Source organism: Pteropus alecto, unplaced genomic scaffold, assembly GCF_000325575.1.
Source record: "Pteropus alecto unplaced genomic scaffold, ASM32557v1 scaffold106, whole genome shotgun sequence".
NCBI classification, from domain to species: domain Eukaryota; kingdom Metazoa; phylum Chordata; class Mammalia; order Chiroptera; family Pteropodidae; genus Pteropus; species Pteropus alecto.
Genome location: NW_006442103.1, coordinates 11,754,205 through 11,768,122, shown reverse-complemented (window position 1 = coordinate 11,768,122; position 13,918 = coordinate 11,754,205). Strand labels below are relative to the sequence as shown.

General features: G+C 51.3%; 1 protein-coding gene across 3 annotated transcripts in view; it reads left to right on the top strand.

Annotated features, from left to right (window-relative positions):
- The first annotated feature begins 332 nt into the window (after positions 1–332).
- KCND3 (potassium voltage-gated channel subfamily D member 3) overlaps positions 333–13,918 on the top strand; it is a 187,289-nt gene continuing 173,703 nt past the window's right edge. For 2 of the 3 annotated variants that reach the window (XM_006919643.3, XM_006919642.3), the window contains exon 1: positions 333–1,505. In XM_006919643.3, the coding sequence (XP_006919705.1) occupies positions 400–1,505 (1,106 nt within the window). In that variant the 5' untranslated portion in view covers positions 333–399. The remainder of the gene's footprint in view (positions 1,506–13,918) is intronic. The other variant, XM_025038506.1, reaches the window with a different exon arrangement.

The following is a 13,918-nucleotide window of genomic DNA, read 5'->3' as shown; positions in this document are numbered from 1 at the left end:
TTATTTCCCATGTCTTCCCAGATCTTCCTGCTAGAGGCTTCCCCTCCACATGCTCCCGAGCCCTCCTGGAACTTGACAATTTGTCAGGCAGTCAACAACATCTGGCTATCCCACACAGCTGCCTGCCCCCTGCTAGGTGCCCTCCTTACGAGGGGAGGACAGAAAGGAACCAAGTCCTCTCTCTTAGGTGGTGATTTCAGTTCAATAAATTTGCCTTCAAGACTTTTGCTGTTTCCCTCACCAAGGACCCTTCCCTGTGTCCCATTTCCCACCTGGGAGACTGTCGTGGACTCACCCGGTTCTCTGCTCTCTCCTCCTGTCTCCCAGGGGTCGCTGAACTAACTCCAAGCTGGTGCGCACGGTGTCTGCACAGTGGCCGGCCCAAGAGCTGGAGTCACCATGGCAGCGGGAGTGGCAGCCTGGCTGCCTTTTGCGCGGGCTGCGGCCATCGGGTGGATGCCGGTGGCCAACTGCCCCATGCCGCTGGCCCCGGCCGACAAGAACAAGCGGCAGGATGAGCTGATCGTGCTCAACGTGAGCGGGCGGAGGTTCCAGACCTGGCGGACCACGCTGGAGCGCTACCCGGACACGCTGCTGGGCAGCACGGAGAAGGAGTTCTTCTTCAACGAGGACACCAAGGAGTACTTCTTTGACCGGGACCCGGAGGTGTTCCGCTGCGTGCTCAACTTCTACCGCACGGGGAAGCTGCACTACCCGCGCTACGAGTGCATCTCGGCCTACGACGACGAGCTGGCCTTCTACGGCATCCTCCCCGAGATCATCGGAGACTGCTGCTACGAGGAGTACAAGGACCGCAAGAGGGAGAACGCCGAGCGCCTCATGGACGACAACGACTCGGAGAACAACCAGGAGTCCATGCCCTCGCTCAGTTTCCGCCAGACCATGTGGCGGGCCTTCGAGAACCCGCACACCAGCACGCTGGCCTTGGTCTTCTACTACGTGACTGGCTTCTTCATCGCCGTCTCGGTCATCACCAACGTGGTGGAGACGGTGCCGTGCGGCACGGTGCCCGGGAGCAAGGAGCTGCCGTGCGGCGAGCGCTACTCGGTGGCCTTCTTCTGCCTGGACACCGCCTGCGTCATGATCTTCACCGTGGAGTACCTGCTCCGGCTCTTCGCGGCGCCCAGCCGCTACCGCTTCATCCGCAGCGTCATGAGCATCATCGACGTGGTGGCCATCATGCCCTATTACATCGGCCTGGTCATGACCAACAACGAGGACGTGTCGGGCGCCTTCGTCACGCTCCGCGTCTTCCGCGTCTTCCGGATCTTCAAGTTCTCGCGACACTCGCAGGGCCTGCGGATCCTGGGCTACACGCTGAAGAGCTGCGCCTCCGAGCTCGGCTTCCTCCTCTTCTCCCTCACCATGGCCATCATCATCTTTGCCACTGTGATGTTTTACGCCGAGAAGGGCTCCTCCGCCAGCAAGTTCACGAGCATCCCCGCCTCCTTTTGGTACACCATCGTCACCATGACCACTCTGGGGTAAGTGGGCGCTGGCGGAGGGATCGGGGCGCGGGCGGAGGGATCGGGGCGCGGGCGGGTGGCGCCGCGAGGCTCTGGACCGCATCCGGGTTGGCCGGAGGAGGGCGGCGTGCCTTCTCCAAGTCGTGGGAGCAGGGGGAGTGAGTCGCCTCACGAGGGGCAGGCGCCTGAGTGATTCGTTTGGGGGCAGCGGCTTGCTTCGAATGGAGCTTTCATTGGGGAACGGGCATGTATTTCATAAAACGTGGAAAATTAAGTCGCCATTTCTTTCGGCCACGCGTTCTGTACACGTGTGCGTATGTGTGTGTCTGCGTGGGGAGGGGGTTGGTGATGACTGCATGTTTTATGCGTCTGTGCCTGTAAGGGCGGCGGGAGGCAGAGGAGCGGGGAGCAGCAAGGCTGCGGGAAGTTTGGTGAGCGCGGTAGGGAGGTACAGATTTCCGCTCACAGAAGACTGAGAGCACTTTTTGGATCCTTCCAGCATTTCTTCTTCGTTATGTATTTGCAGGCTGTTTTCTCTTTTGCCTTACTTTTCCTTTCTGCTGCCACAGATGCTCTGTTCAGTAGCCCTGGACAGACTTTCTCTAAGTGACTCGGCACTTGGGTTTTCTGAAAAGTGTGGAACTCAATTTTTTTTTTTTTTTTTTTACTTTCTCAGCCTGACTTTGTGATAGAATGACCCGGCCTACCTGGGCAATTGCAAGTTGGTCTGAATGAATCATGTGGTCAGACACAGAGCAGCAATAGCAGCAATATTGTCAAAGGGAGGGAGAGGCACGCAGCGAGGTCACGGGTGACCGTGTCTCTTCCATCTCTCAGAGGTCCCCTCTCCAGGCGAGGTCGCAGAAATGTATTTATGGTGCTGGGATGTGAAGCTTTCCATCAGAGGAAAGGGGATCAGGAAGGAGAGTGCAGTCTTCCCCCTAATGGGATTAGAGCCGGTGAAGGCAGCTTTATGGAGACGTGTATTTCTTAAGGTTTCTGCTTCGGCCATTGCAAGTCATTGAAGCTAATGCAAGCCCCCTTCACAATTCATATGCCGGGTCTATATTTGCTCAGGCCAGGAAGCGTTATATTGCTGATGGAGAATTCATGAAGCTTTTTATTTGGTCTTTGACAGTTTGGTTGGCGGTGTCCTGGTGATTCGATTTTTTCCTGGCTGAAACCCTATGGCACTGGTGTCAGTTTTTCCATAGTGCTGTGTGAGCTTATTGGGAATGACTGAGCAGGTGACGGGACCTTTTAAAAGGATTACATTTGTCATTCTGCCACATAGGAGGGAGTAGCTAGAGGTGGCATTGACCAATTGTGAAGGCCACATTTGATGGGGGCATTCCTTTTACCTCTAGTGTGTCAAACAGAGGTCATCATGCCCCTTCCTCCAACACATACGCACACGCACATACACAAACACACTTCTTCACGTAGGTGCTCCCACCCAAAATGGCTAAGAATATCTGGTCATTTGACCTTGTCTCTCTTGACTCAGATGGAGATGTGGGCTTTTGAGCAGAGCAAGATATTAGGGATAAAATGGGCTGGAGAGCTGGCCACCATGTCAGGAAAAGGAGGCCCGTTTACCCCTTGTAGGCCAACTCTGGCCATCCCTTCGCTTTCCTGCAGGGGACCTCGCCCATGGCCAGGACCGCCCTGGCCACGCTTCTGATGTGGCTCTGACTGTCCAGCATCCTCAAGTAAGCCTCGATGGGACTTAAGACACCAGAGTTATGCCTCAGACTGCCATGAGGAGAAAGCAGGGCAGATGGATGGGTGTCATAGTTAAAACAGGACTGTTTCAGAGGACATCAGTGGCAACTCCAGTGGCCACCTGCCCATTACTTTTTATTATTCGTGTAGCCGCATATGTGTATCTACTATATGTCAGCAGCATGCTGAGCAGTTTGCATGTATTATCTCTTTAAGTCTTCACAACAGCGCTACAAGGTGGGAAAAATTCTGTACAACTTTGAAGATGCAAAAGGCGAGGCTCAGAGAGGTTAAGAAAATTTCTGTAGTCACCACTGTCTATCCCTCACCACCCCACTCGTTCCCATACTGTCAGGGCCCATAGGTAGGGATCAGACCTTCAGAGTTACTATTTTATTATGACCTCAGGGTGTCATAGTCTATTCTAGTCATATTGCTATTCGAGAATGCATCGGTGCAGTGAGTACTTCATGCCGGGCTCTGTTCTAGGAGTACAGGGTTTTTATCAATAAAACATTTCCTTCTGGCAAGTTTAAATACTGCCTTCAAATGAATGGTCGCTTGGCTGTACATAGCAGGTGATTGGCAAAATGCTTTTCAATGGATAGGTCAATGCGAATTGGGGGGTGCCTTTTCCATTTGCTTGGTCCGATACTGTTCTCAGTCCCTTCCGGACCTACCTGTCCTCTCTTTAGAGTGGACCCAAGATTCGTCCTCTGCCCCAGCCCTGGCTCCCTGGAAGAGAAGAGGGCGGCCTTCTCTGGTGTTCGGTCCATCCAGTGGGTTGCTCTGTGGCATCGTGGGGATCTTCATGCCCTTATCGGAGGCCTTACCAACTTGACCCCAGAAACCTCCTCTCCCTGGGCTGTTTTCTGTCCCGAACACATTCACTGGCTACTTTGTAGGCTTGATAACCATTCCACAAAGCCTGTCTTTTTCTTACTCTTCACTGGCATTTGAGCCTCGAGTGGCTGTGGAATACGAAGGGCCAACATTCTGCCACGTTCCACATTCTGTCTGGTTGCTTCCAACGGCTCCCAGCACACTTAGTTCTTCCTGCCCCCAGACCCTCTTCACACTAATCCTTCCCCGACCTCCCGTTTCCGGTCTTCAGCTCCTTCGCAGCGCAGGGCCGACCGACAGTCCAAGGGCTGCATGCCCAGTGAAGGTGTTTACTCTCCCTGGCTCTGGTAGCATCTCTGCCTGCTTTCCCAGGACTTGCTGGTGAGTCACTCAGGTGTCCTCCAGGGAGGGATCTCGGGAGCCAATTATTCCTATTTATTTAATATCTCGAAATACCTAAAACACACAGGACAGTAACAGCCCAACTGCCACCAAGGCTTGAGGGTGGCTTTTCTTTGCATCCTCCTATGCTGGTGGGGAAGATGCCTGTGCCCGGCCCACATTTCCCTTATACCCCCTTGATAGTTGAGTTCCCAAATGCCCCATTAAAGGATTAATTTCTGTGCTCATAATTGATGCTATAAATAAAATAAATCCTCAATTATCTCAGTTAACAGAGAGAAGGGATAACATAGAACTCCCAGTATTAAATAAGACTAACATCTTATTTTGGGAATTTAGTTTGAGATGTATTATATGTCATAGGCTTTTTCAAAGCAGATTTTCCTTCTTAGCTTTGACTATGCTTGTTACTGCAATTGGCCTGGCACCGTAGCCAGTCAGTAGGTGAAGCTCAGTGTCGGGGCGTGGGGAAGAGGAGAGCATGTGGGAGGACAGGCTTGTGAGAGAGCGTCCACAGGGCTACTAAGGGCCAGCTCTAGCCCCGGATGGCATGAGACCCTCTTGGATATTTGGGGAGCAAGGGAGCATTGGGCTTGGAAGGACACAGGGCAGTGTTGCTCCTGGTCAGATGGCCCACTGCTGCCTGGTTGGCTTGGTTATGTAATTGACACCAGCAGCCTATCTATCTGTCACCCCATGCCCTGAGATGAGAGAGCTTTGACAGTGTCCCAAAATCACTTTAACGAAAATGGAATCAATTTTTACTGCTTCCAGGCACGAAGCAGCCTCCAGGTGATTTGCATTTCCCTTTAAAACATAATCCTGGATGGGGCCTGCCTGGGGTTTCGGGAGACAGGGAGCAGAGCCCAGGAGATCGATGCAGGCACAGCTCAGAACGGGGTACTTCACCAGGCTCCCCAGTGCCAGAAGTGGAGCCAATCTGAGATCTGTTTTGTTAACCCTTCCATTCCCAAAATTCTGGCTGCACTGTCATCCACTACCTTTGGGACCCATCAGCCCTCCTCCTGGCTCCCAGGGCACTGGCCACTAGTGCCCACCTGGATGGTGGTGGATCCCTGCCCAGGGGCATCTGATCTGAGTGCATTTACTGGAATGAATGACCTTAAGGTCTTTTCTTGGTTTGACATTTCTTAAGTTCACTGGTGCTGAAATTTTTAAAGGAGGGTACAGACCCACATCCCAACAAGGAATTATTCATTCACTTGACATTTGAATGCCTGCTGTGCTCCAGGCAACACTGCAGGCTCTGAGAACACACAGGCCCTATGATCAGCCCAGTGTAAGGTACAGACAAAACGAATTGGATGAGACTAAGTTCTTTTTTTTTTTTTTGAACCAAAACAAGAATGGCGGGAAGAGCAGTAGACAAGGGGTGAGGGAGGAGGCCCTATCTCATGCTCTCACTGCCGCTCCAGGAACGGCCCCTTGTTCTGCTCTGTGTCTGGCTACTCCTGCCACCCTTCAAAGCTCAGCTCTGCACCGTCTCCCCTCCAGGAGAGAGGCCCTCCCCACCCTCCAGGAGCTAGTCGCCCTCCGCTTGCAGCCCTTGCGTACCTCTGTCTTGCCAGTGGCCACATTTTATTAATCGCACGTGTCTTTCTCCCAGGAGGTGAGCTCCTCAAGGGCAGATCTCTTTCCAAAGATCATTGCATGGCCCGCGCCTAGCACAGGGCCTGGTGTATAGTTGACCTCAATAAATAGCTCTTCAACCAAACAGGTTTGTACCCCAACTTATCCATCTTCTGCTTTCTCATTTGCTGACTGTCTCCCAGCCATTGTAAGAACCGATGAAAGAGCTATCAAAACGTTGGCTAAACAGGGTATGTGTGGGCAGGGCCGACCGAGATGGGGAGGCCAAGCAGGGTGTTCTCTAGTTCTGATGTCAGCCTTAGCAGGGTTGGGCCTTTCTTGCAAGGGAAGTTTAAACCCTCGTCCCTCATTATTTTTGGCAACTTGGCCATGTTCCCCACTGTAGACTTTGGGGCCAGGGAGAAACAAAAGGGAATCCAGGAAGTTTCCCTTCATTCAATTATTTATTCAACAAATATTTATCGAGTCGCTGCTGGGCACTGGGAATACAGCAGCAAAGAAAACAGATAGTCTCCAATGTTGCGGAGCTTACAGTCTAGTGGAGGAGACCAGACGGTAAATTGACAAACAATTAAATACATTCTATGAGGCAGCAGTTCACGCCACAGAGAAAAATAAAGCACGATGTGATAAATGGGAGCTCTGAGCGTGGGAGGGTGGTGGAGCAAAGGCGAGTTGCTATTTTATATCAGGTCGAGATGGGCCTCTCAGATAAGGAAGGTGATATTTGAGCAGAAACCTGAGCGAATGTGGGTAGCTCGGGGAACAGCCAATGCCAAGGCCATCGGGCAGGAGGGGCCTTGGCGTGCTATTCTTGGAATAGCCAGAAGGTTCTGATGGTGGAGCCACAAGAGCAGAGGGGCAGCTAGTGCGAGTAGAGGGCAGCAGCTCATGCAGGGACCTCGTGATCACAGCCAGGACTTTGCCCTTGACCTTTTAGTAATTCGCTTGGAATGGGAAGCCACCAGAGGTTTTTGAGTAGATCTGACTTAGGCTTTACGAGGATCACTCCGGGCGCTGGGCAGTAAATACAGTGCAGGGAGAAGCTACCACAATAATCTAGGCAAGAGATGATGGTGGCTGGGACTGAGGGTGGTGGCAGTGGCAATAGAGGAGCCGAGAGATTTTGCATATATTCGAAGGCAGAGGTGACAGGAAGCATGCACTGGTTCTGCTCCCACCATGCCAGCTGGAAGCATCACCAGCTCCCATAGCAAGGGACTGGCCCAGAAGATGCAGTCCAGTCCTAAAGGCCTCTCCACTCCTGGGAGAAGCATTTCACGAGACGAGGCCTCAAGGCCCTGCAGGGTGGCTCTGAGGCCCAGGGCAGCGAGACCCCAGTGCAGTCGCACAGACCCGAATGCCAGGTTGGAGCACGCACGTCTGCGAGCAGGGCTGGGCTGGCTGCGGCAGGGGCATCTGTGCCTGGATCGAGGTTTCTTTCAACCCAGCCAGCATTTGTTGAGCACCTGGAGAGGGCTGGGCCCGGTGCTCCCCACCGTGGGAGACAGTCCCAGTTCAGAAACTGAAACAGAGAGGCCACTCGCAAAGTCGGTGGCTGTAGGAGCCGCTTAAGCAGAGGAGCTGTCGGGGGCCTCAGGGCTGCAGAGGAGGGAGAGAGGTATTTGCACGGGTAGCATGCGAGCCCTTTGGGTGCTTCACATCGTGTCAGCTTGGTCTCCGATCCAGCAAGTCACATCGCTGCAGTTTCTGCCGAGGATTCCCGGGCTGGTGCCCCTTTCACAGCTCTCTTCTAGAATCTTCAAAATTCATCTCCATCTCTCTCTCTCCCTGTGCGTTTGGTTTGTTTGGGTTTCCTTCTTTAAACACACCCATAAACACAAACATGATTCTTCCTGAGGAGCAGCAATTATTCTGCCTGAAAATAGTATAAATAAAAAGCAGCCCGGCCCTCCCTCTCCTCAGCGTTTTTGTTTCTCTTGCCCAGGAGGGAGCTCCTGTCTCAGGTCACGCGAGGCTCTTGGCCATGCGCCCTCGTGGTGGGAGCTCCTCCGGGGCAGGGATGGGGCAGAGACTTTTAGCTGTGAGGCTCTCCCCACCCCCGTCCTTAGGCAGGTGACCCCAAACACGACCTCCCGCTTCCAGGAAGCTGACACGCTACTCGCGTCTTAAGTGTTCATCCTCCGGCGGTCTCCACGTCTGCTCTCCTCTTCTGGGAAGGGGGAGCCAGGCCCCCAGCATCTCTTTCGGAAGGCGTGTGCAGTAGTGACCACAGACTGGCTCCTAATGGGACTCGGTTGTGCTACGGAGGAAGAGGTCACCACCACGCCTTTGAGCACCCAAAGTTCTCGGCCGAAAGGCTCCGACAGCCTGGCCTCCAGGTGGGGTCCAGAACAGATAGGCCTCTTCTCTCCAGCCCCCACCTGCTTCCGCCCAGCTCAATGCAAACGATGGGCGGGTGGGAAGGTGGCGGCCTGCAGGGGATGGGAGATAACTCAGCCTCTGCTGACCGTGACTGGATGGGGGAGATTGCATCTAGCTCATGTTATCATATTCTGGTGTCAGGACTTGAATGAGTGTCATTAAACGGAATCAGAAAAATCGTTTTAATATAAGTGCCACCTCACACACAAGCTAGTTGATGGAAAGATGGATGAGGCTGGGGACGCCTCCTTTGTAATGTGATGCTGTAAAATCCCATCACCTTCATTATTTCCCACAGAGCCAACGCATCATAATACCCATGAGCGGCAGAACAGCTTGAATTTAATATACAGAAAGTCCAATCAAACAATAAATGGATGGAACTATATAAAGAAACCATTTTCTGGGAGGCTGGCTCCATTCTCTGGGATTCAGCTCCCTGACACATGAAATGTGCATCAATTTCCCCCAACTAATGCAGCTGCCGAATCACCACATGTGATATTTGTTTGCTTCAGAAGGGGAAGAGGGGAATTTTCCCCCTGCATTATCTGGCTATCAATGCAAAATTGCAAATCTCATTTTCTTGGCTTTGCATCCAGTGGTTCCTGGTGGCACAGCAAGGCATCATCTTGATGCCAAGACTGGAAACACAGCCCTGCTCCATCCCAGAAGCTTACTCAGTCCCAGCGGTACTTTGTTGTTGTCATCTTTAAATAAAAACCAATTCTGGACACCAGAGTGGGCTGTTGGGGGCTGAGACGTCTCCATCCCTTGCAGTCCTCTGAGAGAAACTGGCCAAACCTTGGGCTGTGCTGACACAGCCCAAGTGCCTGCGATGTTCTGATTGCCCAGGCTTGCCTTTGGGGTCATGTAGAGCAGACGTTTCATTAAGGACTGGATTCCTCCCCGCAGCACAGTCCTCCATCTCCCCTTCCACCCCTCCGACCCAGCCAGCCGTTGAGAGACTGTATTCTTAAGTAACAACCTGATCATCCAAACAGAATTAAAAAGGCAAATCTGCTCCTTAAAAATCATCCAATATATGTCAAGGACGGAGGGAGATAATCTCATTATGTTTCCGGTGTGGGATTCTCTCCACCACTATTTTCCTAGTGGCATGGGTAACTGAGAGTTAACCATAATTACAGGCTTATAGCTGCTGAGAAGTATCATTAGTTTATTTTTACTTCTTCGTGGTCACACATACTTAAGCAGGAACAAAAAAAAAAAAACACAAACTAGGAGAATTAAACGAAACGATATCAGAACCATGGACAGCATAAATCTTGATTCAATTCCACAAAGATTATTGGACACCTAGTATTTGTTGGGGATCTAGAAATAAATTCGACCTCAGTCTGTCCCTAGGTTTACAATATAGCAGGGGGTTTGAATATGTTTATGAGCATACAAGAGAGAATGGAGTATGTGCTGAAATAATCAGGAAGTGTTTGGCACAGAATAAATGCCTAGTAAATATTTGCTGATGAATGAATGATTGGCTTCACGGAAAAGGTGACATTTCAGCTAAACCAACAACAGTGGGTAGGATTTTCATATGTGGAAACGGGAAATGTAAGTACATTGCAAAGGGCATGGTGCTTGGAGAGCTTAACAAATATGCTGGGTTGCTAGTGTTTAAGGTATATGCTGATAATGGCTAAAGATAAGCAGCATCGAAAGGTTTCCTAGAGGCAGAGAGGGCCTAGAATATTAGTCTAAGGAATTTATTTGGTAGGCATCAGGGAGCCACTCAAGGAGTTGTAGTGACGCGTTGATTAGGAAGATTTGGCAGCTGTCTCCTGGATGAATGTTAGAAGGAAGACCTCGGACACGGTGTGGTCAGACATAAGACCGATGCAGGGAAGAAGTAAAGAAAGTGGGACTTAGGACAGTCACCGTGGAAAAGAAGAGAAAGGACTAGAGTGGAAAGACATCCAGGAGAAGAAGTCGAAGTAACCCTGGAATCGCAGGACTGGCCGATTAGAGATATGGAGTTAGCAGACATTAGAGGACAAACAGCTTGGTGGGAGGTTGGGGAGAAGGTAGAGACAATGAACTTGGCTTTGCACCTGCAGCTTTTGCAGTTTACCCTGCTGTCCTTGAGGTGGCCGGCAGGCAGGTGGAAAGGTGGAAAGGAGCTTTGCAGGGAGAAGGGGGCTAACGAGGTAGTATTCAAAATTATCAGCTGAAGCAGGAAAAAGAGCTGAGACTGCCAAGGACAACACCAAGGGAAGGAAGAGAGGGGGCCGTGGGGGACACTCTCCGCTCCCCTTTAGGAAAGTCGGTGCCACCTGAGAGCAGCTTTGCTGACGTTTCCGCCTCTCTGCAGCCTCCCTTCTTGGCCTGTGGAAGTTCCTTCCCTTTCATATGGTGTTTTTGCTGGAGCTAAAAGGTCATATTGGTTTTTTCTAGTAAAACAAGGTTTCCTTTTTAGTTTCCTACAATGATAATTGAATAAACAGCACTGACCCAGGAAAGCAAAATTTGTTTATAGGCTTTGCTAAAAATAAAAAATAAAAAAAATTACAGGATCCTTACCTTGCATGTGGATAGGAGATGGGGTCTAAGTGGTCACAGAGCAACAACCATCCGTGCCTGGCCAAGGGGGACGCTGACTCAGAATGGTGCAGCCTTTGTGGGTGGCACTGTCCTGGTCTTTACAGTGCCAGACTCCTGGGCAGAGCCTTCATAGATTTCAGATACTGCTGTATGTCTTAAATCTCAACCCTCCTTCTCCAGAGAGAGATGTCAGGCACAACCCCTGGCATCACCTCTGGCCTGCTCCCTCTCCGAGATGCCACCTTGGGTTCTCGATAAGCAATAGGGAAAGCGATGGTTCAGCAAGTCGGCAAACGTGCATTGAGCTGTCCCTGTGAGCAAGACACAGCCCTAGTTGATATGTGTCTCACTAGAAGGAGAGAAAGGGGATGAGGACTCAGTCCTGTGAGGTGGGCGCTAGGTTCCCATTCTACACGTGACAAGACTGAGACATCGAGTTCAGGTAACTTGCCCGAGCTCCCACGCTGCAGCCGTAGCGGCATCACTGGATTCAGACCAAGCCTTTCTGACTCCTTTAGAGCCCGCTGCTTCGTAAGGAGCCTCAGTCCCGTAGCAGGGGTGCCCCATGCACACTGAGCTGCATTTCTGGGTTCAACAAGGTACGAGTAGAAGGCAAGAAAGTGTGAGCGGAAAGAGGAGGATGCAGGATTCAGGGATGGCTTCTTGGAGGAGGTGGCATTTCAGCTGGCCCTTGAAAGATCACGGTGGAAAAGTTAAATGTATTTATTCATTCGATCATTTATTCAACAAAAATGTGGGTCTTTTTGTGTCAGGCAGTGTGCCTGGGGCTGAGGATATATTCGTGAATAAAATAGACAAATTCTCTGAGGCCGGCATTCTAGTAAGAGCAACAGACAATAAACAAATGAATGTACAAAATATGAATGAAAGGTTGAAATAAAAGCTAGAGAGAGAGAGAGAGAGAGAGAGAGAGAGATAAAGCTGGTAAGGGAGAGAGAGTGAGGCCATCAGCCTGACACTGGGGAGAGATACAGAGTCACAGCAGGAGAGGGCAGCCACTCCTGCCTCTCCCCAGTGAAGGTCCACAGTTGCTTAGGAGTCAGGGAGAGGCTGGCCCCGGGACAGAAATGATGCCTTAATAGCTGTGCTCCAGTCTCTTTAGGGTTGTTATCCAGAAGGCGGAGAAGCAGCTGTTTGCCATCACAGCTGAGGACTGAATGAGTAGAAATAGTCTCACCCTGCCACGTGAGGGACCACTGTCCTTCATCATCAGCAACAACACTAACGACAGTGTTGTTGCTTTTACGACGTTCCAGGTACTGTGCTAAATATAAATTGTTTACATGCATTTTCTCATTTTACCCTCCCAATAACCTCTCACGAACCATATGAGAGATATTACTATTTTCTGTTCTGTAGCTGAAGAAGCTGAGGCCTGCTTAGAGCTGCAGCTGTGAATAGAGAAGCTGGGGTTCCAACTCGTGTGGGTCCCACCTGCGTTGGCTTTTAACTTATCACTAACCACCCAGCTTTCCATAAGAGACACCTTCGGGAGAAATCTCCCCCAGCCTCTGTCTTAGGGAAAAAAGGAAGGAAGACACAGCGCCCCCAGCCTCCTTCCACGCCAGGACCTGTTGGCAAAGGTCATGAGAGCAAAGAGCGAACGCGGGACAGTGACAAAGGGAAGATCAGAGTCGGGAGAGACAAGGTTAGCGGGATCCAAGCTTGTCTGGGGCAACAGAGACGTGGACGAACCCATGTGACAAGCAGGAGGCGAAGCCCTTACTGGTGAAGGGAGGGAAGACAGAAAAAGGAGATGGGAGATTTTTGCGTAGCAATAGACCTTGTGCAAAAAAAAGAAAAAAAAAGATTAAGGGAAAGAAGTTGCAAATATACACAGTATTTAAATAGCCTCTGTAAATATCTTTTAGAATAACTTCTTAAAATCTCATGCCGCCTTCCTCTCTGGAGGGATTCTGATCTCCAGTGGCTTTTTTTTTTTTTGCCCATGTCCTATATCTGGGTGTTGATGACATCCCTACCCACGCCTACAGCTGACCCTTGGGCATAACTCAGCCTTTCAGCCGGCCTTCCCACTAAGAGATACTGCAGCTCAGCTCCGCAGAGAGCGGGGCCAGTCCTCACATTTCTGGAATGGAGGGACGCAGCAGTGATGGGGGAGCCTGTCTGAACCCGGGGACAGAGCACGGGCTGCCTGTCCTCCACTCCCCGCAGCCGTCGTCCCCTCGTGGTGCTATATGGCAGGAAGATGGGGCACGTGCGGAGGGGCGAGGAGTCTCCCGGAGAATGTAACCCCTGAGGGGTCACAGGTGCTGAGCCCTCCGTGAGGAGTCGCAGTACCAGGTGTGGCTCTGTCTTCGTGAGTGTTGGCCCTCACTTCCCCCTCTGCTGGCTCTTGTGACATTTTGAGATTAGACTCATTCTGCCTTTTCCACGCCATTTCTGCACCAGAGATGAAGAAGAGCAGTGTGCCAGATGTGACCCTACATTTGTTTTCTCTTCTTCCTTCTTCCCTGGCCTGTGTCTCTTCTACCTCCAGAAGCTGCTTGAAGTTCTGAGACTTTTGTCCCCAGTGGCTCGTGTTCCTGTCTTCTAAGCTAAAGCCCCTGTCCTCTCCCCTTCCTCCCAATTGCAGCAGAAGCTTCTTTCTGGGCTGGCAAAAGGGCATTGTGTTGATTAATAAAACATTTCCCGCAGCCCGACTGGCATGCTCAGAGTTTGGGCAGGGCTTAGAGGGAGATGATGAAGCGTTATGCCCACCCCCCACCCACACACATCGTGTTTGACTTTCTTAATATTTCCATGTAAGGTCAGCTTCTCATCTGAGGAGCAGAGGCTGCTGCGTTTATGCTCTGAGTTAGGTGCTTTATGCTCGAGTTGCCTCGTGTGCGTTGACCGACTGTCAGCTGGGATGGGCA